Raw genomic sequence first — 26,463 nt, 5'->3', positions numbered from 1 at the left:
TGTGGGACTCGATCCAGGGACTCCAGGATCATGACCTGAGCCGAAGGCAGTCGCTCAACCAACTGAGCCACCCAGGCGCCCTCGCATATCTATTTTTAGAGTAAGGTTTCTTTGTGATAAGTCATATCTTAATACTTCCTCTGGAGAATGCACACTATTCTTCATGCAGTGGGCAATTCAAGCAAGTTTTATAGACCAAAGACCTACAAGTTATCAAAAGGCAATGACATGGTATAATCAGGAATAATGACAATAACCAAGCAGAGAAGGATTGTTTTTCTGTCACAGCTAACTTGGTGAAAAAGGCACAAGTGGAAAAGCATGGGTAATTAGAGGAATGAATACTCAGTTGTGTTCACGTACAATTTGCATGCAGTCCTGGGTTGTCTAGTTGCAGGCTAATTAATCCCTATACTGTTACCCTGTGTCTAAAAAGAATGTCAGGTAACATTACTCACTAGACGCAGATGCTAGATATGGAAGTTCCTCATGGGAGCTTGATGGAGAGGGCATGACTGTCTGGCAACTCTTCCCATTTACCTCACTTTCTGCCACACTGAGGGATTTAGAATCACCACATGTGAACAGGGCAACACTTCCCAGGTTAGATGGGTAACCAGATCCAACAGGCTTTCTTTGAAATCACAAAAGCAAATTCTATGGCTTTTCTTTTTTGTTTTAAAAGATTTTATTTTTAAGTAATCTCTATACCCAATGCAAGGCTCCAATTTACAACCCCAAGATTAAGAGTCACATGCTCGGGGCACCAGGGTGGCTCAGTGGGTTGGGCATCTATCTGACTCTTGGTTTTGGCTCACGTTGTGATCTCAGGGTCCTGGGACCAAGCCCCACATTGGTTCCATGCTCAGCAGGGAGTCTTCTTGAAGAGTCTGTCCCTCTGCCCCTCCCCTGACTCACATGAGTGCATGCTCTCTAAAACAAATAAATAAATCTTTTTTTTTTTAAAGATTTTATTTATTTATTTGACAGAGAGAGAGATAGCGAGAGCAGGAACACAAGCAGGGGGAGTGGGAGAGCGAGAAGCAGGCTTCCTGCCGAGCAGGGAGCCCGATGTGGGGCTCGATCCCAGGACCCTGGGATCATGACCTGAGCCGAAGGCAGACGCTTAACGACTGAGCCACCCAGGCGCCCCAAATAAATAAATCTTAAAAAAAAAAAAAAAAGTCGCATACTCTACCAACTGAGCCAGCCAGGCGCCCCCCTATGGCTTCCCTAAAAAGGTCTGAACAAAATTAATCCTTGGTATAAAAAAAATCAGCACAGGGATGACAATCTCGGAGCGGGATGATGACAAAGAACAAGCATAAGGAACCCTTCTGGAATGATGGGATAGCCTGTATCTTGATAGGGGTATTAGTTGTTTGGGGTACACACTTGTCAAAGCTCAGTGGTTTAAGTAACACAACTTACTGAGTGGTATAACGAGGTTTGCATTTTTCTGGAGGCCGGCCGGCCGGCCGGGGCAGCCTGGGAGGCAAGCCCTTCTCACGAGCAGCAGCGGTAGCACCGGGGAACCGGCGAGTCGGAGGCGACGTGCACAGATGAACCTGGCTTCCACCTCACCCAGTGACAGCAGCTACACCTCAAGAAGTAAATACATGATAGCAACCCATGCCAGGATTCTCCTCAATTTGTCCTGGCCCCAGATTGAAAAGCATTAATACAGAAGGAGCTTGGTTAAGGTGCTTGGTCTTTCATGATAATTTTTCTTCAAAGAGATCGGGACAAAGAAAGATGCTCTGCTATCACAGCCATCCTTTCCCACCAGCAGCAGGAGAGAAGAGATGGGTAGCTGACCTGAGGTATTTTTTTTTAAGATTTTATTTATTTATTTAGAGAGCACAACCGCAAGTGCGGTGGGAGGAGAGGGAGAGAGAGAATCTTAAGCAGGCTCCACACCCGGCACGGAGCCCAATGCAGGGCTTGATCTCATGACCCAGAGATCAAGACCTGAGCTGAAACCAAGAGTCGGACCGTCAAATGACTGGGCCACCCAGGCGCCCCTGATTGGAGGGTTTGTAAAGAAATCTAGTTTTCAAAGCATTAATTACATGAGAAACTGCCACCAAATCAAAGAGTCTTACAATCTAAATGGAAAGGGGAAGGTTCTTAAGCTGCTCTCTAGTCCTGGGATATAAAATAGGGGGAAAATGTACAGAAAAGAACTTGATTTTTCCTATCAAGTTGCTGCCAGGAGAGACGCCTGGTGTTTCACCTCATTAACTCAGATGCTAAGTAATGACCCTCTTTCCCCAAAAAGGCTTTTGCACATCTCTGGTTTTCCCCATCCAGTTTGCCCATTTCAAGGAGGCAACAGAGTATAGTGATTGAAGAGCAGACTCCTGACTTTGAGACTGAACCCAGGTCTAATATCTTGGTGCCTCAGTTTCTTCACCTGTAAAGCGGGGAGAATGATAGTATCTATCCTCAAAAGTTCTCTATTAAGTAAATTAAAAAGTTAAGAGTTAAGAACAGGGAATAGCACATGGTCAGCGCTCAGTAAAAGTTGGCTGAAGTTAGGAAGCAAAAGATGGGTGAATTAGGAGAGACCCAGACACATCATCTCTAGATTGCTAATGCTTGGTCTTAGATATCTTGTTGCTATAAAAACATGCCACAGGTGAGTTTTGAGGTAAGACTTCCGTAAGACTAGCCAGAGAGGCTCAGGTGAAGTAAAGGTAACACCACAGTGAACTCCATGTCCTTCCCTGTCCCACAGCCACCCTTGAATGTCATGAGCCAACCCACTTGGTTTGTAGCTGGTACTTAGAAACATTAGAAAACCCAAGGTTTCGTCACCCAAACACAACCCTATTGTCACTGTGGCTTAGTTCCTTCCAGCCCTGTAGTAGCAGTTCTGTGTTATTTCAAACTTGGTGCTCCTTTAAACAAACGGCCACACAACATCCTAATATGAAGATTCACACAACTGACTTGACTGATCCTCTAGATTTTTCACTCTTAAAAGGACAACTTGTGCATTTATCTTGCTTCTTTTTGTGAGCTTGTATTTAGAACTGTTGCCTTGGGAAGTTTTCCTACAGGCGGGACTGCTGAGCCAACTACTCTGAATGTAAGTCCTTTAATTCATTTGACTTTTACTGGGTATTTATGCAGTGCCTGGCACTGTGCTCACATAGAGAACAAAATATGAACAACATGTGGTCTTGGTTCTTGTCCTCAAGGAGTTCACAGACAGGGGGAAAGTATATTGCTAAATACTCTTTATAGGGTGATACCGATTTATATTTCTTAATAAATTCCCTAAGGAATCATCCCCATTTTACCACATCGACCCCATTAGGATTCCAATAAGCAAACCAAACAAAAACTGGATTTATTATTAGGTAGAAAATGAAATCTTGCTTGGGTCTGAATTAATGTTTACTGATTAGCTGTGCCTCCCCTTTCACAAGTCACATCACGGTCTTGCTCAGATTTTACTGGGATGTTGGTCTATTTCTTGTCTACTTGCAGGTTTTCTTTACGGAGCAAAGACATGAGCCCACCGTCCGTGTGCCCTGCTGGGCTATTTCCCAGTTCCCATTCAGTCTATTTTCCCACATTCAGAATGACTTCCACTAACTTGTACTTGGAGCTACGCCATTTGGCCCATATGGAGAGATTTCCTAAGAAACGACTCCGTGAAAACTACTGCTTTATTTGCTGAAAGGAGGTTGAAGATAACATAGGTTACATTAGTTTCCTCTTTACAAAAGCCCACAAAAGAAATGCTTTCTGGTATCAGTACCAGGAATAATTATGCGTCTCCCAATAGTGGGTGCATTTTTACGTTATGAACACAGTGAATCACGGAACTCATCATGTCTTCTTTAGGTCAATTCCTAGAAAGGGTAAAGTCAACTAACTGTACAGCTCACCACTAGCAAATGTAAGCCTTTAAAAGCACGCACTTTTGTATACTTAACTTCATTCCTGGCTTTATATTATCTTCCCTCCTTTCTTCTTCCCCTGTTTCATTTTTCTTATCCATTTATTTAAAAAATTTAAACCAGTTATTAACATTATGAGGTATAAAAAGTGCGTATCTAGTTTGAACAAAATTGGAAGGCTCAAAAGGGTATAAAACAACACGTACAAAGTCCCACCAAATATTGCATTAGAACACAAAGAAATAAAGGACACGGTCTGGCTTTTAAGGAGCGGACAACCTAGCAGGCAAGAACCAAGCAAACACAAGATTATCAACAGGCACGTTAAGTGCTCGGACAGAGGGAAATGTGGCTGTGGACACACAGGAAGGGCATCAAATTCAGACTGAAGGGCTTTTTGGAATGACTTCTGGGAGAAGCAATGCAGAGTCCAGAGGGAAAAGCAGTCTAACAGAGAAAGAGGCAAAGGCAGTCCAAGGGATGGAAAAGGCCTTATATATTGAGCTAAGGAGTTGAAACTTGATCCTGAAGACTATGGAGAGCCCACTGCAGGATTTTAAATGGGATTTAAATGACACGACTAGACTGGCATTTCAGAAAGAACAGGCTGGGAGGGTGTGCAGGACAGATCGATAAGGGATAACAAAATGAACCAGCAACTCTAGCGATGCGGTCAGAAGTGACAAGGACCTGAGTAATTTAATACATTAAGAAAACTGAGGTTCCCATTTTTATTATACTTTCTAGCTACGATTAATATGTAAGAATGCTATGAGTTTTTGCCAAACTCAATAAATTTAACCTCTTGAATTCAGATTTCTGTATTTCATATCACCAGATAAACATAATTTTATCTCTTTTCAAATATTTATACTTCATTTCTTATTGTACTGGCCAGAACTGTATTTTTTAAACATAATTACCCAAACTGTATGATTTTAGGCTATAAATTGAAAAATAGTCCAAGGGAACAAAATAGAGATTTTGGAAATGATTTAAACTCTTTAAGAACTTAATATTACAGGGGGGCCTGGATGGCTCAGTCGTTAAGCGTCTGCCTTCGGCTCAGGTCATGATCCCAGGATTCTGGGATCGAGCCCCGCATCGGGCTCCCTGCTCAGCGGGAAGCCTGCTTCTCCCTCTCCCTCTCCCTCTGCTTGTGATCCTGCTCTCACTGTGTCTCTCTCTGTCGGATAAATAAATAAAATCTAAAAAAATAACTTAATATTACAAACCAGAAGCAACATAACAATGGTGAGAAGATCCGCTGTTGAAGGCATGTTGTTGGGAGAGTTGGTGTCCGCCTGCCTATCAGCACAGCATGGTAAGAACTGCTTCCCACCCCACGGCTGCGGGCCCACTCAGATGGGTCACACAGTTATATGTGAGGGGGAAAAGAGAAAGGAAGAAAATGGAATAGCATATTTATTCCAGCTGTGGAAGGAAGATAAATTTCTGACTATTGTGAAATAAAGGATATTATCAGAGACAAACTGAATAGGTATGAATATAAAAAATAAAATAGTTTTGCCCAATGAAATGGAAAACGAAGGGAAAATAGAAGATGAAGAAAATAACAGATATAAGCTTGCCAGTCTATGTGTGTATATATAAATCTATTACAAATATGAAATATGTAAGGTTAATAACAGTATTTCATTGAATAGATGGTCAAACGGTCAAAACAGATAGATGATCAACTTACACATAAAGGAAATAGAGTAAATTATCCTTTGGAATACTGCAGAGCCTCTACGAAATGAATGAAACATAAAAACACCTGGAGGGGGGCGCCTGGCTGGCTCAGTCAGTAGTGTGTGTCTCTTGATCTTGGGGTTGTGAGTTCAAACCCCACATTGGGTGTAGAGATTACTTAAAAATAAAATCTTTAAAAACAAAACAAAGAAAACAAAACACCTTTAGGGACTCACTACACACTTGCTAAATGAAGTGGCGGACAAAGAAAGCTGGAACACAGTGTAAAGAAAAGTACATTTATATATTGTTGGAAGCACTGCCCACTAGCCCGAGCTCTCTGGAAAGCCACACAAGAAAAGTAACAACAGCTACGTATGAACGCACGCACGTGTGCAAACACACGTTCCTACCTTTTAAGTCCACTTGGAGGAACTATATCCCAGAAAGGATAAACAGTCATTTGTTTAATGAGATTCAGATGGAACTATTCACAACAGGATGAAGTGGAAATAATCCAAAGACCTAAGCAAGTAAAGAGGCTAAGTGAACCACAGGACAGCAACAACGTGTGTTGCTCAGCTTTTTAAAAGGACACATATGGGGCCATTCGGAACTAGAAGAGCAAACACAGGAACTCACTGAGGCTCTGCAAAATGCGTGTCTATGTATGTGACTTAAGAAGGATGCAGACGGGGCGCCTGGTTGGCTCAGGCGGAAGAGCGTGAGACTCTCGATCTTGGGGTTGTGAGTTTGAGCCCCATGTTGGGTGGAGAGATTATTTAAATGAATAAAATTTGGGAAAAAAAGAAGCAGCAGGATGTTGACAGAGTGAATGTTTTCCTATGCTCTTGATTTCTGTGGCACCGCAGGCCCGGGGGCTAGCAAGAAGCCAAGCTGGTGCTATTCAGCTAACGGTACACTGATCTCCTTCCTTCACCGTAAGTCCCACGATCCAGCAGGCACCTCACCTTCATACTGCAGGAAATGCCGCCGCAGGAACATACACTTCGCTTTACACTGAGGTTTCTGGAAAGGAAAGCAAGTGCTGAGCGTCTACCAGCCTTACCGTGAGTGTGGCCAGGGACATGAAGCCAATGAGGTTATTCCATACTTTATCGATGTCCTTCAGCAGCTGCTGGAGCTTCTCACTGCACACTGCGGTGGCTTTTATCCCGAGCTCCACGCGCTTGGTCACTCTGTACACCTCAACGACACCTGCAGGGTGAGAGCGCCAGGTGAGGGCGGGGAGTGCAGAGACGGGCAGCACAGGGCCCCACTACCGCTTGCTGGTATCTTAGCTGGAAATATGGACTATAATGTACTACTCCCTGCGACCAGTCTACACGGTGCTGCAGTGTAAGAGCTCACACCACCACTACACTACCTGGGTTCAAATCCCGGCTCTGCCACTTACTAGCTGTGTCACTCTGGGCAAGTCACATAACCTCTCTGGACCTTACTTTCTTCATCTGTAAAATGGGCATAATAAAAGCACCTCACCAGAGAGGATTAAATGGGTTAATACTGTAAAAGGCTTAGAACAGTCCCCGGAGAACAAGAGACACTACGGAAGTATTAACTCATTTTTTTCTGGCTTCTTTATAAGTCCATCTGTTTAAGTTGGGAAATCCCATTAAACTGGCAGAAAATGGGAACATCAAAAGCCTAGAAGAATCTGAATGTCAACATCATCACAAAGTAATTAAGAAATATTTCACTTCTCTGAATGCCCAATGATTTACAAACCCTGTGGCTTCATGCATCTTTTATATATACTTAACAGAACATAGGATGGTTCCTCTCCTGTGGTCTCTGAATTGTGGCTGAATTCTTCCAGCCAGGATGAAAGGTGCCAAGTATCTTCACTTTCTAAGGACAGCCACCAGACACATGCCCAACTTCCCCCCGAGCCTCTAGAAGAGAGGACTGGAGGAATTCCAGGGGGTCTTCAGAGTAGGGCACCAGGAGCTGGGGTACAGCGCTCTGCTTTTCCTCTTCTTTCCCCAGAGGAAGGGCAGGAATGACTGCTTACCCTAAGCCAAGGGAGGGGGCTTCTAAGACAATCTTTCACAGATACCAGGAAATCTAGACGAGGATAGACAGGCACCCTCCTACTGGTCTGTCTGTGCAGTGGGGCTGTGCCTGACTAAGCAGGGGGCAGGAGCTAGAGCGAGGCAGCAGAAGCGAAGGAGAGACCGCATCCCTTTACCGCCTGCTCGGCCAGCGCACGTCTGAGGGACTACCGTGTGCCAGGCACGGGTCAAGGTGTTAGAGGCACAGCAGGGCTCAAAACAGACCGAATCACTCCCTTCCTGGAGGTTCACTCCAGGGAGGGAAAGAGATCATCAGCAAAAATAAGTAAAATATACAAGCTATTAAAGGCGACAGGACAAAGGAGACAACAAGCAGGGAAAGGGACAGGAAGTGCAAGGGTAGGGTTAGGGGACACAGTTATGAGAAAGGGAGGCCAGGGAAGACCTCACTCAGAAGGTGGCACCTGAGCAGAGATCTGAAAACGACTAGGGTCCAGCGCACGTGGCTCTGGCCATGGCCAAGCATAAACTTCAGGAGGAGAGCAACACTGGACTGGACAGAGACTGGGGTCTCAAGTTGGACTGGGACATTTAATAGCTGAAGATGGTCAGGGAGGTAAGGAATCTGTGAAGTCATTAAGGGGTACAGAGGAAGAATCGACAGAGCATGAGCAAGGTAAGGCATTAATTGGAGACCCAAGAATTTTGCTGAGATCAGGAGTTGGGATGCTTAACTGATGGAACCACCCCAGGCGCCCCCACAAGGATTTCATTCTAATGCCTCATCTAGGTCAGGTTCTTTGATAAACCAGTAATGCAGACCCAAGTTTACACTGTTGCTGGTATGTGTATAAGGACTTAGAAACTTCGCCACAGGGACCTGAAGTCAAACAATTGTTTCTGTGACTTAAGCATCTTACCTACAAATGCAGATGCTACTTAGTGAAGTCACATGTAGCTTTCTGAAAGATCTAGGTTAAAATACTTAACATAAGGGAAAACTGAAAATATTGTGAAGTGTCAAGATTTTGAATAAGTAAAACACAAAAGAACATACCTAATAAATACTCCATGCCTTGAGCTGACTGGATTACTTCTGTGCACACACAACTACTACTGATTCCATTTAAAGTATCATTTGCCTTCTTAATGACCTACGGGAAATGAAATCACATCACCTTAGATAATCGAGAATAGTCACTGCAAATCAATTTCCTATTAGGAGAAAACCCAACGGAGAAGCCAGGAGGTGTGAAAAAGCACAACAGGCTGATAGATGTTTATGACTATGCGGACACGAATCTGAGAACTTAACTTTAACCCTGAAGAAACAATCCTCCATTTCTCTGGAAAAGAGAGAGGCTCTTTAAATACTATTTTAATTTAGGCAGTGTTAATGATATCATTTTGTTATTTTTTAAACACAGTGACAGGTGAGGACACAAGTGACAAATGAGCCAGTGTTTGCTATCATATATGTGAAAGAAGCCTCCTTTAAGCTGTCTGGCTTTCCATAGAGCTTCCCTTTGCACGAGGCCATTGAGGGAGGGCTCTCCTCGGGTTTTCCTCTGTCCATTCGAATGAACCAAAAGAAGGCAAAATGGCACAAGACAGCACTTACATGCATGTGAGCACCACAAAAATGACATACTCACATCTAGGGCACTCCCCAGGCATCTCTGCCATTCGTATGCATATCTCTCATTCTCCTGTGAAATTTATAACAAGAACTGGGTTAAACCAGAAAGGCCGGAATCAGAGATGACTTCTGTCCATTTAAAGAGCACTAGAAGACTTTCCTTTTTATTAAAACCCCTCTACTTCAAGCACAGTTTATCTTTTGAAACCACTAATGACTATTCAAAATCATTAATACGTGTAACTTCTGAGCACAGGATTTGCGAATCCGAGGGAAAGGTTTTGTAGCAGCTTCCCTCTGTAAATGTTGCCTCATTTGTTCTAGTAATAGCGTAAACTGCGTCAAAGGTGCTCACCACACAGATGTTTCGTACGAGAGCCAACCCTAAAGCACCGGCTTCCCGCGCCGCAGCTAGGCCACTGTGCGCGTGTGAGTGACAAGGAGGGCCAAGGCGGAGAGTTAAGAGCATTGGCTGTGGGAGGAAGACAGTGTGGGACTAGGACGCAGCCAACAAACAAAGATCCAGAACATTGTCCCCCTCTCCTCTATTTTGACGTTTTAACGTTCACTAAGTCTAAAACGATAAAGTCTAAGCGCTCAAAGAAAAGTTCCTTTAAACACTTTCGTCCTTGTGAAGTCTCATGAATAATTTCAATTTTAGGGTCACGGACAACTTTTGGCAGATGTCCCATCTGAGAAGTATTTTCATCCAGGGCTAGTGTTACCATCCTCTCCCTCTAGTTAAGTATTTTATGTCTGGTTCCTTGTGACTTTCTGCCCCCGCTTCCGCATAAGTATCTTTTCTTGAGGCCCTCAGTGCCCGGCTGGTCTTCGACCTGCCCCCTGGAGGAAACTGCCCTACTCACCTCCACCTCTCCTGTCAGATCTCTGTACTTGTCACGGACGACAGGCAGGGCCGGCTTCTCACTCAGCGTGTTGGAACGGTCTCTGAAAGGCTGCTCCAAAGCCGGAGAGGGGGAAGGACGGCTTACTTCTTTATCACCGAGGCTCAAACTCCTTTTGTGTGATCCTGGGGAAGCGGATGGCACAGTCAAGGGTCCTCATCACTCAGGTTAATTCAAGCCAAGGCTTTTCCTTGCGAACACGACCCTCTCTTCTTCAGATGCTTATGTCATGAAGCATCCAGAAACACAGTCCTTATTCATTCTTCTCTGGCAAACTATCCAGGCATATCTCAGGAAGAGCGTGCATTTGGTTCTAGACCACGTCAATAAAGCGAGTATTGCAATAAGGGGAGTCAAATGTGCATGTAAAAGTGAGTGTACCCTGCACTGTAGTCTGTTAAGTGTGCAATAAAGAGCATTTTAAATATCAGTGCATAAGGCTTGGGCTGCTTTTCCAGGCCTTAGTCATGGATTTGCACCGAGCTCCTACCTACTCCCAATCCAACAGGAATCAATGATGCCTTTGCTCAGGATGGGCTTAAAGCAGGAAGGGCACACTCAAATGCCTTTGGGGAGTAGGCAGGTCAAGTAAATGACTGAAGTAGGCCAGCCGGAAACAAGAAGTGGTGGGCCTGTGACACCAGGACAGCGCGTCCCATCTGTCAGAGTGCTACTCAGCCCCATGGGATTGTCAAAAGGGGAGACACAGGCTTAGTAGTGTCAGATAGGACAACTTTTCAAGAAAAGCTAGAAATCTAGTGCTCGATTCGGCAGCACATATACTAAAATTGGAACGATACAAAGGAGATTAGCATGGCCCCTGTGCAAGGATGACACGCAAATTCGTGAAGCGTTCCATACTTTTTAACAATAAAAAATTAAAAAAAAAAAGCTAGAAATCTAGACTAGGAAATCTCATGATTCTTATACACTGGCAACTGTTCCACACATTAAAAAACCTTCTGTGTGGCTCAATCAAAAGTCTGCAAACCGGATCCAGATCCATGGCTACCACGTTGCAGTCTCTGGATTAAAAAATACCGTCCATGGCCAGGGAGTAGGAGCGGAGCTAACTTGCCCACAAGTGGATCAAATCCATTTCTCTGGCTCTTTTAACACAGTACCCCTCTAGCCAACATGCTAATGAACAACAGACTCTGAGCTATGTTTGTTTTTAGCCCCAAAAGCAATTATCTGAGGGATATTGGCTTGCCTTCAGTTCAGCTGCAAACCTTTTTTACAGCTATGTGTAACAGACCCTGACTTCAGAGGCTGCAAAATCTATTTCCCTCTAAACCAGAGGCCAACTTTTTATTCGTATGAAAGAACATCTTTAAATATCAGTGCATAAGGGTTGGGCTGCTTTTCCAGGCCTTAGTCATGGATTTGCACCGAGCTCCGAAAAGACCATAGAGTACAATAGTCTACACCAAAAGCTACTCACCTTGAACAGAAAGGTCAAAGGTCGCCAGCTCACTTTTGATCATTTCTTCACTGGATTTCATTTTGCTCTGTGAATTGGCCACCAAAAAGTCAAATTTGCTGATTTTGGGCTTTTCACTTTGAAACTCTCCAAAGTCATCTGAACACTCTTTGGGGGTGTCGTGAGAAGTGCTGCTGGAAGCTGGGCTCGGACAGGTGGTCTCCTGGCTCCATTCGGCTGTTGGCAAGTCCTGTCTTGTGAAATCTTTATATTCCCCACTTTCATATTCCTTTTGCTCACTGGCCTGAGGAATCACATCTTTAAAATTGGCAAAAGCTGGGAAGGCGGTCTCTGGAAGAGCATCTTCACTTGCGAAGGTTGTTACTTTGGAGAGAGAGGTCATGGTGAGGTTTTCGGAACTGCCAAATGAAGTCTCTTTCTTTTGAAGAACTGAGGCAGCTGAGGAGGACCCGCTTCCTGCTGAGAGGACAAATGGAGAGAGTTTTCTGCCCTGAGACGCATCATCCCTGTCTGACCAGTCATAGCTCGTAAGTGTGCTCACTGCAAAATTGCTACTGTAGTTTCCAAAAGCAGCATATTTTAAGTCCTCTATATCTGAAAGGGAAATAAGACCCCACGATTAGAGGCAAGCTCGTGATTTAGGCAAAATGCCCTAAACTCTGCAGAAGCAAAATGTCTAGCATATTTGATTAGTTTTATGCTATGCTGGAGTTAACTAAATTTAGAGCTTGTACTAAAATTAAAGGAAGCGGGCTGTAAAATCTGGTCTTTAAAAACCCACATTAGCTTTGAGTTGGCATTTATATTTAGTTACAAAGAGCCATTTTTTTTTTTAATGTAAACATTACTATAAAAAGACAGGAATATCATCTACCAGTGTATGACATGGTTCAGGTCATTTAATAAACTGTTCACATACAAACTTTCAAATGTACTTACAATACTCCCTGCCTAAAACTGGTCCCTTTCATCTTGACTTGGTTGGGAAAGGTTCCTTTAACACATGGACATATTAAACGTACATGACAAACGACTTAAAAACTGACAATTTCTCAAAAGGGAAGTGAAAATAACGTTACCTAACTTTTAACCCATTCTTAGGAGTCTCTGTCTCAGACAAGATCAAAGGTAAGATTTTAATTAAGCAGTTACTTACCTAGTTGTTATTGTCAATATGGACGCCACACTGCTGTGATGGAGTATGAGGAAAGAAAAAAAATCAATCTAATCTACTTTAGCCTCTAAAAAATAGAATCAAACTTCTGGGTTCTGGTGGGTTCCTGTTTCTCCTTCAACTATGTATCAGCCCCTCATTAAAAAAAGAAAAAAGAAAAGAAAGAAGAAAAAGAAATGCTGGGGCAGAAGACTCATTTTACAAAGCAGTCTTATTATTCGTTTAAAGAATTTAAGAGGTAGCATAAAACAGCAGAGAGAATGTAAGATTTTGTTTTAAGTAGGCTCCATGTCCAGCGTGGAGCCCAATGTGGGGCTTGAACTCATGACCCTGAGATCAAGACCTGCGCTGAGATCAAGAGTCGGAGGCTTAACTGACCGAGCCACCCAGGCACCCCAAGAATGTAGCTTTTTGATTTAGACAGATCACGGTTCAATTGCACGGTGCCACCTACTGCTTGCGTGACACGACGCAAGTTATTTAACAGTTCTCATAACTTTGGTTTGCTTCTCCGTAAACCTAGCCGACCATGGCCTTGGAAGGGCGGTGCTGTGACGCGTGTAGAGGGCCCAGCTCAGCGCCTGGGGAGCAAGGCGCGAGAGCGGGCCTTGTACACAGCACAGCGGCCGCCGGCCTCCATCTGACATTTAGTTGCTGCCTTAGGGCCTAAAATGGAATTATTTCAGAGTACCAATGAAATGTCAACTCATCCTTTTAATGGTCTTAATTGGGGGGAGTTTCCTGCCCGTTTTCAAAGGGCAAAGCAGCCGAGGCTGCGGAGCCGCGCCTCCCGCGGGCCGCCCGTCCAGTCTGGCTGACCGGCTGAGTTTCATTTCCCGCTCGGCGGGCCAGGCCGAGACTCCCTCTCTCTCACCACCGCAAGCGTGGTTGGCAAGGCAATGCTCGAAAGTCCTGTGACCCAGGTTTTGCTGACTAAGTCAATAGGTGAACCACACTAGGTCCTTGTGTCTGTCTTCCCCTGAGGATGAAGGGATTCCTGACATTTCCACAGCTCTTCTAAGAGTAGACTCCAAACCTCTCTCTTTCTCTTTCAACTCAATTAGGAAATGGGCACTAAATAATAAAAGTGGAAAACCGTGGATTACACAAAAGGCGAACCAGCAAAAAGCAGATAACTTTCACAGAACAGTGTATTTTAAACCTCTGTGGTGTGAACGGTACCCTTCAAATCCGGCTGGTTAAACAGGATGGGGAAAGAAAGATTCAGGTGAGAAATGTACAGTTTAGAATGAATAAAAAGAGGCCCCAGACAAAAATGCCTTCTTGGAGTCTGGCTGTAGTGTTTTGTCCCTCCCACCCCTCCCCCAAATAATGAAAGGGATCAGCAGGTGCCCTGACTCAAATGAGGTGAACTGCAATCAGGAGGCAGATGCAGTTAAACATGAGAGTCGTCTCCAAGGGGTGCATTCAGAAAAATGTCTCACAACATGGGTATTTTTTATTATCAGACCCTACTAGAAAGCTTTTTGGGGAAGCTGTATTATGAACTGCTCCAAGAATCTCATCTACTAAAAGGGTAGCAATTTTCCCAAAGACCAAAGGTAAATTTAATGAAAAGTTAAGCTCTAGTTCAAAAACCACAACCCAGTTGCTACGTTAATAAAAAGACTCTTTTGCGCAATTATGCAGTAAGAAAAAAACAAGGGTTTAAAAAAAAAACAAAACAGAAATGATTGTAATATAATCAGGTAAAAGGCATTATAAACAATAAGGGATTACGTTAGCTGAAGAGCTTTTAAATATTTTTATAATACTACAGATCTTCAACAAACCTTACTTTTATTAAAAATGAGAGGCATAACATTTTGCCTTTTGGAGCAATTTACAGAAATGACCAAATGAAAGATTAAAAAAAAATTTATAATAAAAAAAGAAGAGTAAATATACAAGATATACCAAAATCCAGCCTCAACGTTGATTTTAAAATTTTACTTTGCTTATTTGCTGGCTACTAGAGTGTAAAAAAAAATTTACTGAAGTGCAATGCATTTGAACACACAAGGAAGTACTAACACTGAATTACGTAAGGAAAATGAGAACCCTGTCTTTCTAAGTCTTAGCATTTTTAAATAATATAAAAACTGAGTAGTATTTTCTGGAATGGGGAATCTTAGTAAGCCATTTTCTAAGAAAAATGTAGTAAATCAGTTCACTGAGGGAAGGTTAAGCCAAGAAAATTTCTCATTTCCCATGTTAACAAGTCTACATTTTCTAAGCAGTCAAATTACATGTATTACTGTATGATGGTTTTCAAAATATTAAAGCTGCTGTAAGTCCCAAAACGTAAGTGATGGAAACCCTGTCTGGAAAAATGATGTGGAATAACCCACATTTTGTAATCGCTCAAGTTTCTATAGATGGGTTTTTCATTTGATAGCTGAATTCTGAAAATTGCGGGAGAAACAGGAAAAAGAAAACAGAGAATGGATGCAATAAAATGAAAAGAGAACCACTACTGTATTTCCAGTTCTCCTGGAGAGCTCTGGGGCTGTGCTAGGTTGAACAGCAACTGCACACAGATAATAGGCCGAATTGTGTGCTCTAATACTGGTATTTGTTGGCAACCAGGAATGTCCTATTACAAAGGCCAGAGGAATCAAGTAGGCGAGCTCCTTTCCATCATGGAGCTCAAATCAAGACATGGATTTCTTGCTTATGCTGGCAAGTAACCCTAGCAGTCTCTTCCATGACCTCTGTGCAAATCCCCTCTGAACGGATGCTGAAGACAAAAACAAGATATTTCTTGGAACAAAGAATGTGAGCCGCCACCACACGACGCAAAGGCCATACCGATTTCCATGGAAATTTTCTAAAGCAGTAAGCATATGCCCAGGTGATTAAGTTCCTGGCTTTTGAGAAGGGAGTTTAGAAAAAGCAGAAAGGATACATGTGCAAAGTCCACTATTCTCCAGGGTTTCATATAGCAATAAAAATGTTCATGGGACTAAGGAAGAAATATCTTTTAATTTCCAATAGTGGTTTAATCCAAACTTCACATGCCAAAGCAAACCATGAAATATTCATACATCTCAACTTCTTTCCACCCCTGACCCTGTTCTACCTTCACATGCTCTATTAACTATAGAACCTGGCTATGTCCTGGAAGTCTCAAACACTCGGAGAGTTAGTTGTTCAAGAAAAGAGGAATGAAAGTGATCACAGTGTGAGTATGACAGGCTACAAAATGCTGTGGTATAATTGCCTTCTAATGTTCCCTAATCTGCATAGAAACCTCCCATTCTTCCTTTGTCCCGACTCACAGAAATCTATGGTTTAAATGATACCCACACTATCTGTAAGTATGCCCACGTTTCTGCACCAGTGCTTTCAAGTTCAACACAGAAAAGCAGCTATTCTGGGGATATTTTAAGTCAGAAGGGGCTGGGAGGCCAAGGAAGAGTTTCAGGATATACAGTTGACTCTTGTATGATACGGGTTTGAACCACACAGGTCCACTTACACGTGGAGTTTTAAAAAAATAAATACAGTTTAGCACTGTAAATGTATTTTCTCTTCCTTGTGATTTTCTTGGTAACATTTTCTTTTTGCTAGTTTACTTTAATACCTAATACATATAACATACAAAATATGTGTTAATTGACTTTATATTATCAGTAAGGCTTCTGGTCAACAGTAGGCTATTAGTCAAAAGCTGTATGGGGATTTTTGGACCACACTGGGGGCAACAACCCCCATGTTGTTCAAGGATCAACCATACAGTGGGACTGCTCATGGTCATCATGAAAAATCTCATTAAAAAACCCACCATATGAGGACAGAAGATGGCAACTGTAGGTGGGGTCTTTTGGCCATGCAAGAGAGAGGGCAGCACCCAAAAGACCCCTTATGCCCGTGACCTTATCATGCTCTCAAAGCCATTGGCCAACATTTTCCAAAACAACTTATCAAAAGAATTCAACTGATGGAAAACAAAGCTAGAAGCAACTCTTTAAAAAGAAAATAATTTGATTTTGAGTTATTTTAGGATTTAGCCCGGCTTCTTCGATACTGCCAGTGTCCCCTTCATGTTCATCTGCTACTTTTAAAAATCAGCAGAGATTTTAATGTGAACAATCGAGTGACTGTAGAATATGAATACACTTGTATAATTTCTCAGGCACTGATATATGACATCAAGCACCAGCTGTATTACTTTACTTGACATAGGAGTAAACAGAACAGTATTTTTTGTTTGAACCTATAGCATAGAGTTCTTCAAGTCTTTATTACAAGTTTATATTATTATATTATTAAATGAACGTGATTATGTTTTACACACAGTTATATTTAGTTATTTTCTGCAGCTTGTTCAGATAAATGCAGAAAGGGCAAAATAAAGCAGTCCCAGATGGACCAATCTAGCATTAGATAATTCCATTGACAAAGGAATTTCCTCACCAAAGCCACAAGATTGGTTTTAAATATGGCACAAGAAAATCCTAAATAAAGGGCAGTTGGTATCATCACTATATGGAGGCTATACCAAGATCTCTTTCTTCCAATTTAGTTTGCAGCACACATCATAATTAAGACATAATATATTTATCCAAACACAGTAATTTGAATGGCAGACTCAGCTTTTCTTTGAATTAATCCAAACCCCAATATGCAACTTTTTTCTTTCTCAAATGGCCTATTTCAGATACTGTGAGTGATCTCTCTGGAATCCTATTCAAAATCCTCATCTAATGGTTTAATCTCCTGTCTGCCTCAAATTTTGAAAAAAGAACAAAGAACTAAAATCTCAAAATATAAGAAAAAAAAAAAGTCAACCGTGGAAACAATCTTTTTTTCCAAGGTCTTTACTGGTCTTGGGTTTATGATAAAAACAAAACAAAACAAAACAATAATATTCCCAAGGTTTTTTGCTATTAATATACTCTAAAATGGAAAAAATATTTTCCAAACTTGGCATTCTCTTATTGCTAACCTTTATGTGTCTTTCTAGAATTGTTTTCTTAAAAAGGAAAGTGGTTTAAAGCTTACTTTGAGGACATCCCCTAAAATTGTTTTAAGAACTTGCTTTATGGGGGTGCCTGCGCGGCTCAGTCGTTAAGCAGCTGCCTTCCGCTCAGGTCATGATCCCAGGGTCCTGGGGTTGAGCCCCACATCGGGCTCCCTCCTCGGCGGGAAGCCTGCTTCTCCCTCTCCCACTCCCCCTGCTTGTGTTCCCTCTTTTGCTGTGTCTCTCTCTGTCAAATAAATAAAATCTTTTAAAAAAAGAACTTGCTTTATGGACTATGAGTGTAAAAAAAAAAGACTCAGGGTGGCTTCATGATACATTCTGAAGCTGGAAAGAACATGCTCTACAATTAGAGCCCAAGTGCCCATTTCAGACTCACACTGAATTCAGTCCTGAAGACTTCCTGATATTAACACTGAACACTCTCCATTACAGAGATTATCAATTTAAATTCAGTTTTCACGTACTGTGCTCAGAAGTCCATCTCAATACCATTTCATGATTTATTTTCAGTCAAATTTACAGGTATCTAGTTATTAACAGATGTATCCCCTGTCCCCAACACTCAACTCTTAGATTTGTCCCCTCAGCTGCTCCCTCTCTTGTCTTGGAGACAGGCTCTGTCATGTTTACTAAGCAGTAAGATCTACTCCGTTTTTTCACTAGAAGAAAGGAGTAAACTTTTCCTATTGCATAGTGTAAGGTTAAAGTTAATGTTTTAATCCAGTGTCATGTTAAAAATTTCTATCAATGGAATTATAAGGGGCAAAGGCTAAACCAATACTTTCTTAGGAGAAAGGTATTTGAAGAAACAAAACAAAAGAGAAAGACCCTCTAATCACAGGAGGTGCTATTGCTTTTCACTTGATACGGACCAGGTATTTCTCTGGTCTAACCCTGAAAAAGTACAAATTACACACATCCCCACACTTTCAAAATATGCCAAAGAATTATTTATTAACATAGGACTTACAGATCACAAAAGAGAGTGGTACAGAAGAGCTGGAAAAGAAGTCATCAGAATAAGCATGCAGATCAGTATTTGCAGAGGAATATACCAAAGCAAGTTTGAAAAGGCACATTCACACAGAAAATGTCTAAATTGAAAAAAAAGACATCAGAAAAGCAGCCAAAAAAAAAATACTAATAATAAGGCGCTGATTAAAATACAACGATTTTCAATGTCAAAGAAGAGCTACTTTACAGGTAGGTAGGTAGCTAGCTACAGAAGTCTTGCTAACCCTTTGAGAGTGGCACAAATGAGGGTAAACTCTTGCTGCCAACAAAACCAGATGGTTGTAAGGACTGCACATCAAGATGCTTCAGTGCCAGAGAGATTAAATTTGGTGGTGGGGACAAAAGCAGCCTAGTTGAAATTATATGCAGCAAGGGCTCAAAGGGTTAAATGTAATAATACGCAGAGAAATCAGGCAATGTTATTAGTATTATCTACCTTCCATACAAAGAATTATAGCAGGAGTTAAAAGAGACAGTATCCGCTTCAGAGTTAAGTTAGGGTTTCTAAACAAGATTAAGGTCCAGAGATAGCAATCTACTAGGTTTCATTCTCTTTTCATCAGCCCCCTTTTTATTTCTCCAACAAGAAGTACCTTTAACCCTCAAACTAAGAGAGCAAGAGACACTGTGGTCAACATGAGGTTAAAGTAAAACCAAACTGCATTGAAGAAGTCCCTGCCATTTACCTTCGACAATACATGTATGCAGCAGTTTTGCTCAGCAACAGTATAGCTCATTGGTGAGACATCAACCCCTTTTACCAACCGCTCTAAAGGGATACTGCTCCTTTCTGACAGGCGGTTTACAGGTCAAAAAGAGGAAACAATCTGCTTTTGAGAATATCCTCAAACTGAAGAGACTTGGCTTGAACATTACAGGTTCCAAGCTGGGGATGTTCCAAACATACATAAAAGAACATGAGCACAGAAGATTATTTTAACAGGTCAATCAAAACAAGCTCGGTCAAAAAAAAAATCTCCCCTCCCCAAATAAAATGAAAAAAATTAAAAAGAAGGAAAAAGAAAAAGACATCCCAAACCTGATTTAGACTCATCTCATAAAGACACCTAGCTTGGCACTATGAAAGAATATAGATTCACTTTCAGAAAAATAGCTTCTAATTAATAACTTTGGAGTCCAAAAGGCTAGTATACATGTCATGAGATTTTTAAATAAAAATCAGATATTTTTCAAAAAACAGAGCACTTTGCAACTGACCACCTTGGCTCAAGCCGCTCATACAAAAAAGAGAAACAAAATCACTCGATCAAACAAACAGCAGCAAAAAAAATAGGAAAACATCTGAGGAAAAGTACAAAAAAAGGAAGTAGACAGTGGGGCGCAAGGAGCTCTGCAGACAGCCCGCTCCCTCGGACAGTACCCTAGCCAGCCGCCGTGTGAGACGCATCCTGCCTCTGAGAACCTGCTCCTGATCCAGCACGCTGTTCAAGGGTACCTCCGACACTTCAGTCGCCAAAGGATGGATGCAATTTTGTTCTCTGACTTACCAACTTGATATATGCAAAAGCCGTATTACTTTGATGTTTCCGCCACAATCTGTAAACTTGGAAGTGTCTTGTGTGTCCCTCTCTAGTTAAAACACAACAAACCCTTCAAATGCGTAAGACGTTCTCTAGAGTAATACAGTAATACTGAGAGAGTTCTCATTATTAAAGGCCACAAAATGGGTTTATCTTTCTACATAACATACCAAATAACAAACCAAAATAAAAACGAGGACACTTGGGAATCTAGTTTTTATGACAGGAAGCTGGACTAGAGAATAAACCGCTCCAAGTAAATCCATACAGAGTTTAGAGAGGGCTCCCTTGTAAGACGTTTTCAAACATTTTATGAGAAAGTTAGTAGTTACCCTATTCTACCATCTACAGATTTGTTACGACTTAATATTTCCAGTCATAGAGTTCAGGCCGAAAACCGTACCTGAATTCCACTAACAACTCACGCCCTCCTCCTTGCCAGACTCTGGCACACAGGACATCCACAGACAAGCTTTCCCTCCTCTCCTGTGGGGACGTGGCCAACTGCAATACAAGCGGCTAGACATTTTTACTTTCTTGGCCTACCGAGAGTCAGTTTCTGTAAACCGAACAGAATACTACATTGGCAGCTGCCAAACAGACCCATGAGAAGAGAGAAGGCGAGGGCAACACTGACCTCACTTACAGAAATAGAGGAACATTACTGACACTGCAGAAGTCTTTGTAAAATTCCTAGTGCTGTAGGGTTCCTTCAGCAGTGGATTTTTATGTGCCTCTAACACCAAGTTGGTGTTCGATTTCGAAAGTAAAAATATTTTAGCGATCCAATCTAAATTCCACAGTATTCATGGGATCCATATGTCCAAGTGTCTATAGAATCAAATTTAACACTGCTTTAATGGGATTGGCAACGAAGATGTTATTAGAAATTCATAAAGGTAAGAGCCAGAGCCTCACTCTACTGTAAATTGACACCCACCAAACCACCTTTGAAATCTACATCACCATCACCAGAGTAATCTCACCAATTCCTCACCTGCAGCAGGAGGATGCTGGCCACTAACTGTTGGTAAATCCAAAGAGCTATCAGACATGACATGCTTAAGATCTCCTCCCACATCAGCCAGTTTCATGTCAAACTGAACAGAGAGTGCATCTTCAGAGTCCTCCTTGCCAACACTGCTGCCGCCGATGGAAGGGAGATCCAAGGACTTCACTGAAGCAGAGTCTTCTTTGGTGTGTCTGAAAGCCACTGATTTCTCGCTCAGGGATTTGTCTGAGTTCACGGAAGAAAATTTACTGGAGTGGAAGTCAGCAAAATCATCATCACTTTTTCCTGAAGGAGTGTTATCTTTCAGTTCTTCACCACCTAGTCCAGATCCTTCCAGAGAAAGTTGTTTGAAGACATCATATTTGGTAGACGCAGCAGCTGAGTTTTGTCCAGTCTTCACTGTACTGCCCGAGCTGCCGGTTAGAGGAACAGGACTAGCTTCCTCTTTAAGGGCATCGTATTTGTCATCGGCCTTTTGCTCAGCTGAAACAGAGCTATTACTGAAAGCCATAAAATCTGCAAAGTCATCCTGCTCCCCAACAGATGCTGGACTAGAATATTCCCCAAAAAGGTTGAATTCTCCAAAATCATCAGCCAGACTAGACATCTTCGTTGATGCCAATGCTGTCGTGGCTGCAGCAGATCCTGCTGGCGGCGGTCGTGTGGAAACAGCTTTGGATGCACTAAATGCAGCTGAAAAAGACAAGGGTTTCTCGCTGCTGCAGTTAACAGAGGAAAACATGTCTAGGTCTGCTAAGTTCAGAGGACTTTTCACTTGTGTTTGTTGTTTCTGTTGTATAGCTCCTGAGGGAAAGGCCGCTGGAAAAGTTTGGTCTTTTGTTGGTAGTTCTAGTGGTGATAGACTGTCGGCAGTTTTAAAATCAGTGAAGCCGTCATCAGTGCCTGCGGATCGGAATTCTGCAAAGTTTTCTCCTGAAAGAAAAAAAAAAAAAACACAGCCAAATGAATAAGAATGCTGAGCTGAAAACCACATGATGCACAGCATATTAAATTACAAGCATACTTTTAGAGACTATTCTCTCACCGGCTTGACATTATTTAACTACACTGTAAACCCTACCAAAACATCTCTTTGGAAACTACACATCTGTTTCCACCTTGAAGGCTAGTGATACCAAAAGAAATACAAATCAAACCAAGAACACCTAACACTGTCAGTTTCATTTGCTCATCTAAGTGTGCTAGGTCTCCTAGTGCCCGGTCCTCCAGTTGGCCCAAAGCGCTGCTCTCAGGACTTCTCACTACAGCTAGCCAGCCAAGCACATAAGAGAAGGAGAAGTACGTGCTGAAGGATCCCGAAGAGACACACGTTGAAATAATGATCCTTTAAAGATGAAATGTTTTACATGGTGATCAACCAGGAAAAAAATGTCACAGGTACCAATGAGGTATTATGAAAAATCCTGCATCTAATATTTAGGATGTGAAACACTTTGCTCAACGTGGCACTGTAAGCATATTGTTAGATATCTTGTGGTCTTGCTCCAGTATACGGAGGCATTAATTTGAAGGGAACTTTGATGAAAATTTTTGAAAAGGTATCTACTTATTTGCAAAGCATTCTAGCTAAGGACACTTTTTTTTTTTTTTTTTTAAGATTTATTTATTTAAGAGAGAGAGAGAAAGAAAGCAAGCGAGTGAGCATGTATGCTCATGTGAGCATAAGCGGGAGGGGCAGAGAATCTCAAGCAGACTCTGTGCCGAGCAGGGAGCCTGATGCGGGGCTGGATCTCACAACCCTGAGATCAGACCCAAGCCGAAACCAAGAGTCGGACACTTAACTGATTGCATCACCCCCTGCTAAGGACACATTTTAAAGTGGTTTTTCTATACCCTACAACAAATAAGCCAATCTCATGGAAAAAAAAATCTGAGTACTTGGGTTGTTCTTGAAATCATCCATCCCACTGTACCAATGAGTGCTTATTCTTATTTATTAAAATTCAGAGGGATTTGAGTAAATAACAACTGTATTAAAAATTTCAAAGGATAGGATTTAAACTTTATATTGTGCTATTCTGAGGAAGGAGTTACTGAAAATTTTTTTCATCATTTTTTAGAGAAAATAGGTACAATGTATTTCCAATAAATAAATTGACTCAATTAAGATGCTGATAGAAATCTAGACCCATGATTCTAAATAGAATTCCTTTTATTATCAGAGTAACGTTATCACTCATAAGTATGAGGTTAAGATGCAGATGATCTCAGTTTTTCTAATGCTGTCTGAAGGTCTTCCATAAAATCCACTAGGTTTTACCAAGTAATGAAAATCAAGAGATAAATCAAAATATAAATATAGCTATACCAACATCACTTATGTGAAAATATGAGTGCTATTTCTGGACAGTTATAAACTAAAATATAGGCTTTAATTTCTTTGTCCATTTTTAAAATTCTATTTGTCCCTAAAAATGAGATATAGAAACAGATGAGCTATAAAAGTATATTTCAAACCAAAATCTAATTCTTAAAACTGTCATTAAAATAAAACAGGCTTTAAATATATTGTGTTTGTAACATGATATACACTTTGATATAAGAAGAAAGCATGGAAAACAATGGAAGCTGATTTAATCAATTCACCAGCATAATTCATCAACACAGAGAAATCTATTTAACATTAAGGAAATTTTAGAAAGAGAGGAACAGCATTCAAAATTTCTGTATTTTATGTTTTCAAGACATACCACTAATAAAACTAAAGTCAATTTCACAAATTGACGGGAGAAGCAGATGTAAAACTTTAAAAAAAAAATCACCCTTACAATTTTGGATAAGTATATTACTGATAATATTTGTATCATTTCTGCAAATGAAAACGTAACAAGCAGCCAATTTAGTCACACTCTATATTTTTGATGTGCTGCTTTGAAATTATCTGTGAAATTGACAAGTTTTGCTTTGTTATTTTTTTTTTTTTAAGATTTTATTTATTTATTTGAGAGAGAGAGAATGAGAGACAGAGAGCATGAGAGGGAGGAGGGTCAGAGGGAGAAGCAGACTCCCTGCTGAGCAGGGAGCCCGACGCAGGACTCGATCCCGATCCCGGGACTCCAGGATCATGACCTGAGCCGAAGGCAGTCGCTTAACCAACTGAGCCACCCAGGCGCCCCTTGCTTTGTTATTTTTAAAAAGAAATTTTAAAAAGAAAATGTTATTTTAAAAAGAAATTTAAAAAGAAATTAAAAAGAAACTACAGCAAACTAAACTTACTGATGAATTGTAAATGTTTCCATTAGAAATGTAAGCTGTGTGAAAGGGTCAAAAAGAAATAAAAATGGGTGGGTTTACAAGTTCAAAAACAAAGGGAATTTTGGGGCAAATAAACTAGTTGCAGTCATTGGAAGCTTGCATATCAGAGGGTACATTAATCCTCTGAATCCCCATAAATTCCCCTCTCTACTTGTCACTTTTTAGGCCCTAAAAACATTTCAACAGAGGTCACTTTTTGCTAAAACTTCAGTAAGAAGGGTCACTTCTCCATACACAGTATTTTCCTCATCTCCTTAAATTTATGGTTTAAACTGTAGGGGTAGGAAAAAAGGAAATAACATTAATCTCTGTCACTTAGTAACCTACGAAACCCACAGTTCTGAACACAATACTACATGATTTTTCATAAATTCTAAGACACTAACATACTTGATGCATTCAGGCCAATGTTATTTTTTTTTTTTTAAAGACTTTATTTATTTGACAGAGAGAGAGGGAACACAAGCAGGGGGAGTGGGAGAGGGAGAAGCAGGCTTCCCACTGAGCAGGAAGCCCGATGTGGGACTCGATCCCAGGACTCTGGGATCATGACCTGAGCCAAAGGCAGACGCCTAACGACTGAGCCACTCAGGCGCCCAGGCCAATGTATTTTTAATGAAAACAGAATAAAATATTCTTCTAAAATGAACAAAGAGTTGGCACCTCTACCTGGAACTCTTTAACTTAAAGTTAAGGCAGGAATGAAAGCAAGCCAACAAACATGGCAGCAACAATATGGGGTTCTGTTACTAAAGTACTACTAAAAGCAGCACTAAGGTACTGTTTCCATTTTGATGGCACCACGGTCTTTCTCAGGAATAACATACCTATGATATGATGATTAATACCACCCTACACAAAGAACTCTGATATTAAACCATGCTCTTTACTCCAAACTTGCCTTGGCCCAAGAGGTAGGTGAGGAAAGCACTGCTGGGAGTCAAACCCAACTGACAAGCCAAAAGTTCCTCTAGGGTTTTTTTTTTTTCTGTGTGTGTGTTTGAGATTTATTATTTTAGAGAAAGAAAGCATGTGAGTGAGCAGGGGGAGGGGCAGAGGGAGAGAGAATCCTGAAGCAGACTCCCCGCTGAGCGCAACCTCAGGACCGAGATCATGACCTGAGCCGAAATCAAGAGTTGGCCCTCAACAGACTGAACCACCCAGGTGCCCCAAGTTCCTCTAAGGTTTATCTTTGTACTCCTAGTGCCTAACACAGGCATTGAGGAAAAAAGTTATTACATCCTAAAGGCTTGAATGAAACAAGGCAACACTTCTAGAACTTAACAGCTATAAGGGATTGAATATTTTTAGAATTGGTGGGTCTTTCTTTTTAGAGATATTTAAATAGTACACTTAAAAAAATTTTTTTTAAAGATTTATTTTTGCAACAGAGAGAGAGAATGTGCGCACAAGCAGAGGGAACAGCAGAGGGAGAGGGAGAAGCAGGTTCCCCACCGCCGAGCAGGGGGCCTGATGCAGAGTTCCATCCCAGGACCATGGGATCATGACCTGGGCGGAAGGCAGACGCTTAACCGACTGAGCCACCCAGGCGCCCTAAGCAGTACACTTTTCCCTCGAACTTTCACACATACATTATCTTTCCTATAATCTCCTCTCACCTCCCCCCACCACTCCCACCCTCTTGGACAGAAGGGTGAGAACAAATGATTATCAAGGGATGTTTCAAATTTGAGCACTCAATACACAAAGACAGAATATGGCACTGTACTGAGGAAGAAATCCTCATGAGAGTATACAAATATCATAGCATGTGCAGTTAAGCTTTGAAGGACATAATTTGACCTATGGATTATCTAAACCCTACA

The 26,463-nt window shown here is 41.5% G+C and overlaps 1 protein-coding gene and 1 non-coding gene across 22 annotated transcripts in view; one reads left to right on the top strand and one right to left on the bottom strand.

The window, feature by feature from the left end:
• Positions 1-26,463, bottom strand: part of SYNRG (synergin gamma) — a 102,669-nt gene that overhangs the window by 33,713 nt on the left and 42,493 nt on the right. For 15 of the 21 annotated variants that reach the window (XR_010408563.1, XR_010408564.1, XM_045889345.3 and 12 more), the window contains 6 exons: positions 21,347-22,294; positions 11,634-12,227; positions 10,151-10,314; positions 9,301-9,354; positions 8,703-8,799; positions 6,679-6,827 (listed from right to left, as the gene is read on the bottom strand). Coding sequence is in view for 19 of the 21 variants with exons in the window: in XM_045889345.3 (XP_045745301.1) it covers positions 6,679-6,827; positions 8,703-8,799; positions 9,301-9,354; positions 10,151-10,314; positions 11,634-12,227; positions 21,347-22,294 (2,006 nt within the window). In the remaining 2 variants the exon portion in view is untranslated. Of the gene's footprint in view, positions 1-6,580; positions 6,828-8,702; positions 8,800-9,300; positions 9,355-10,150; positions 10,315-10,388; positions 10,503-11,633; positions 12,228-21,346; positions 22,295-26,463 lie in introns of those variants that run through there. The other 6 variants (XM_045889353.3, XM_064582800.1, XM_064582803.1 and 3 more) reach the window with 4 other exon arrangements.
• LOC123854854 (U6 spliceosomal RNA) lies at positions 10,948-11,054 on the top strand. The gene has a single exon (XR_006793404.1). It is a non-coding gene; the product is annotated as a U6 spliceosomal RNA (small nuclear RNA).

This window comes from Mirounga angustirostris, unplaced genomic scaffold (assembly GCF_029215605.1).
Source record: "Mirounga angustirostris isolate CCGP_5_RB_7025 unplaced genomic scaffold, mMirAng1.0.hap1 SCAF_17, whole genome shotgun sequence".
NCBI classification, from domain to species: domain Eukaryota; kingdom Metazoa; phylum Chordata; class Mammalia; order Carnivora; family Phocidae; genus Mirounga; species Mirounga angustirostris.
This window is presented reverse-complemented; position numbering and strand designations above follow the sequence as displayed.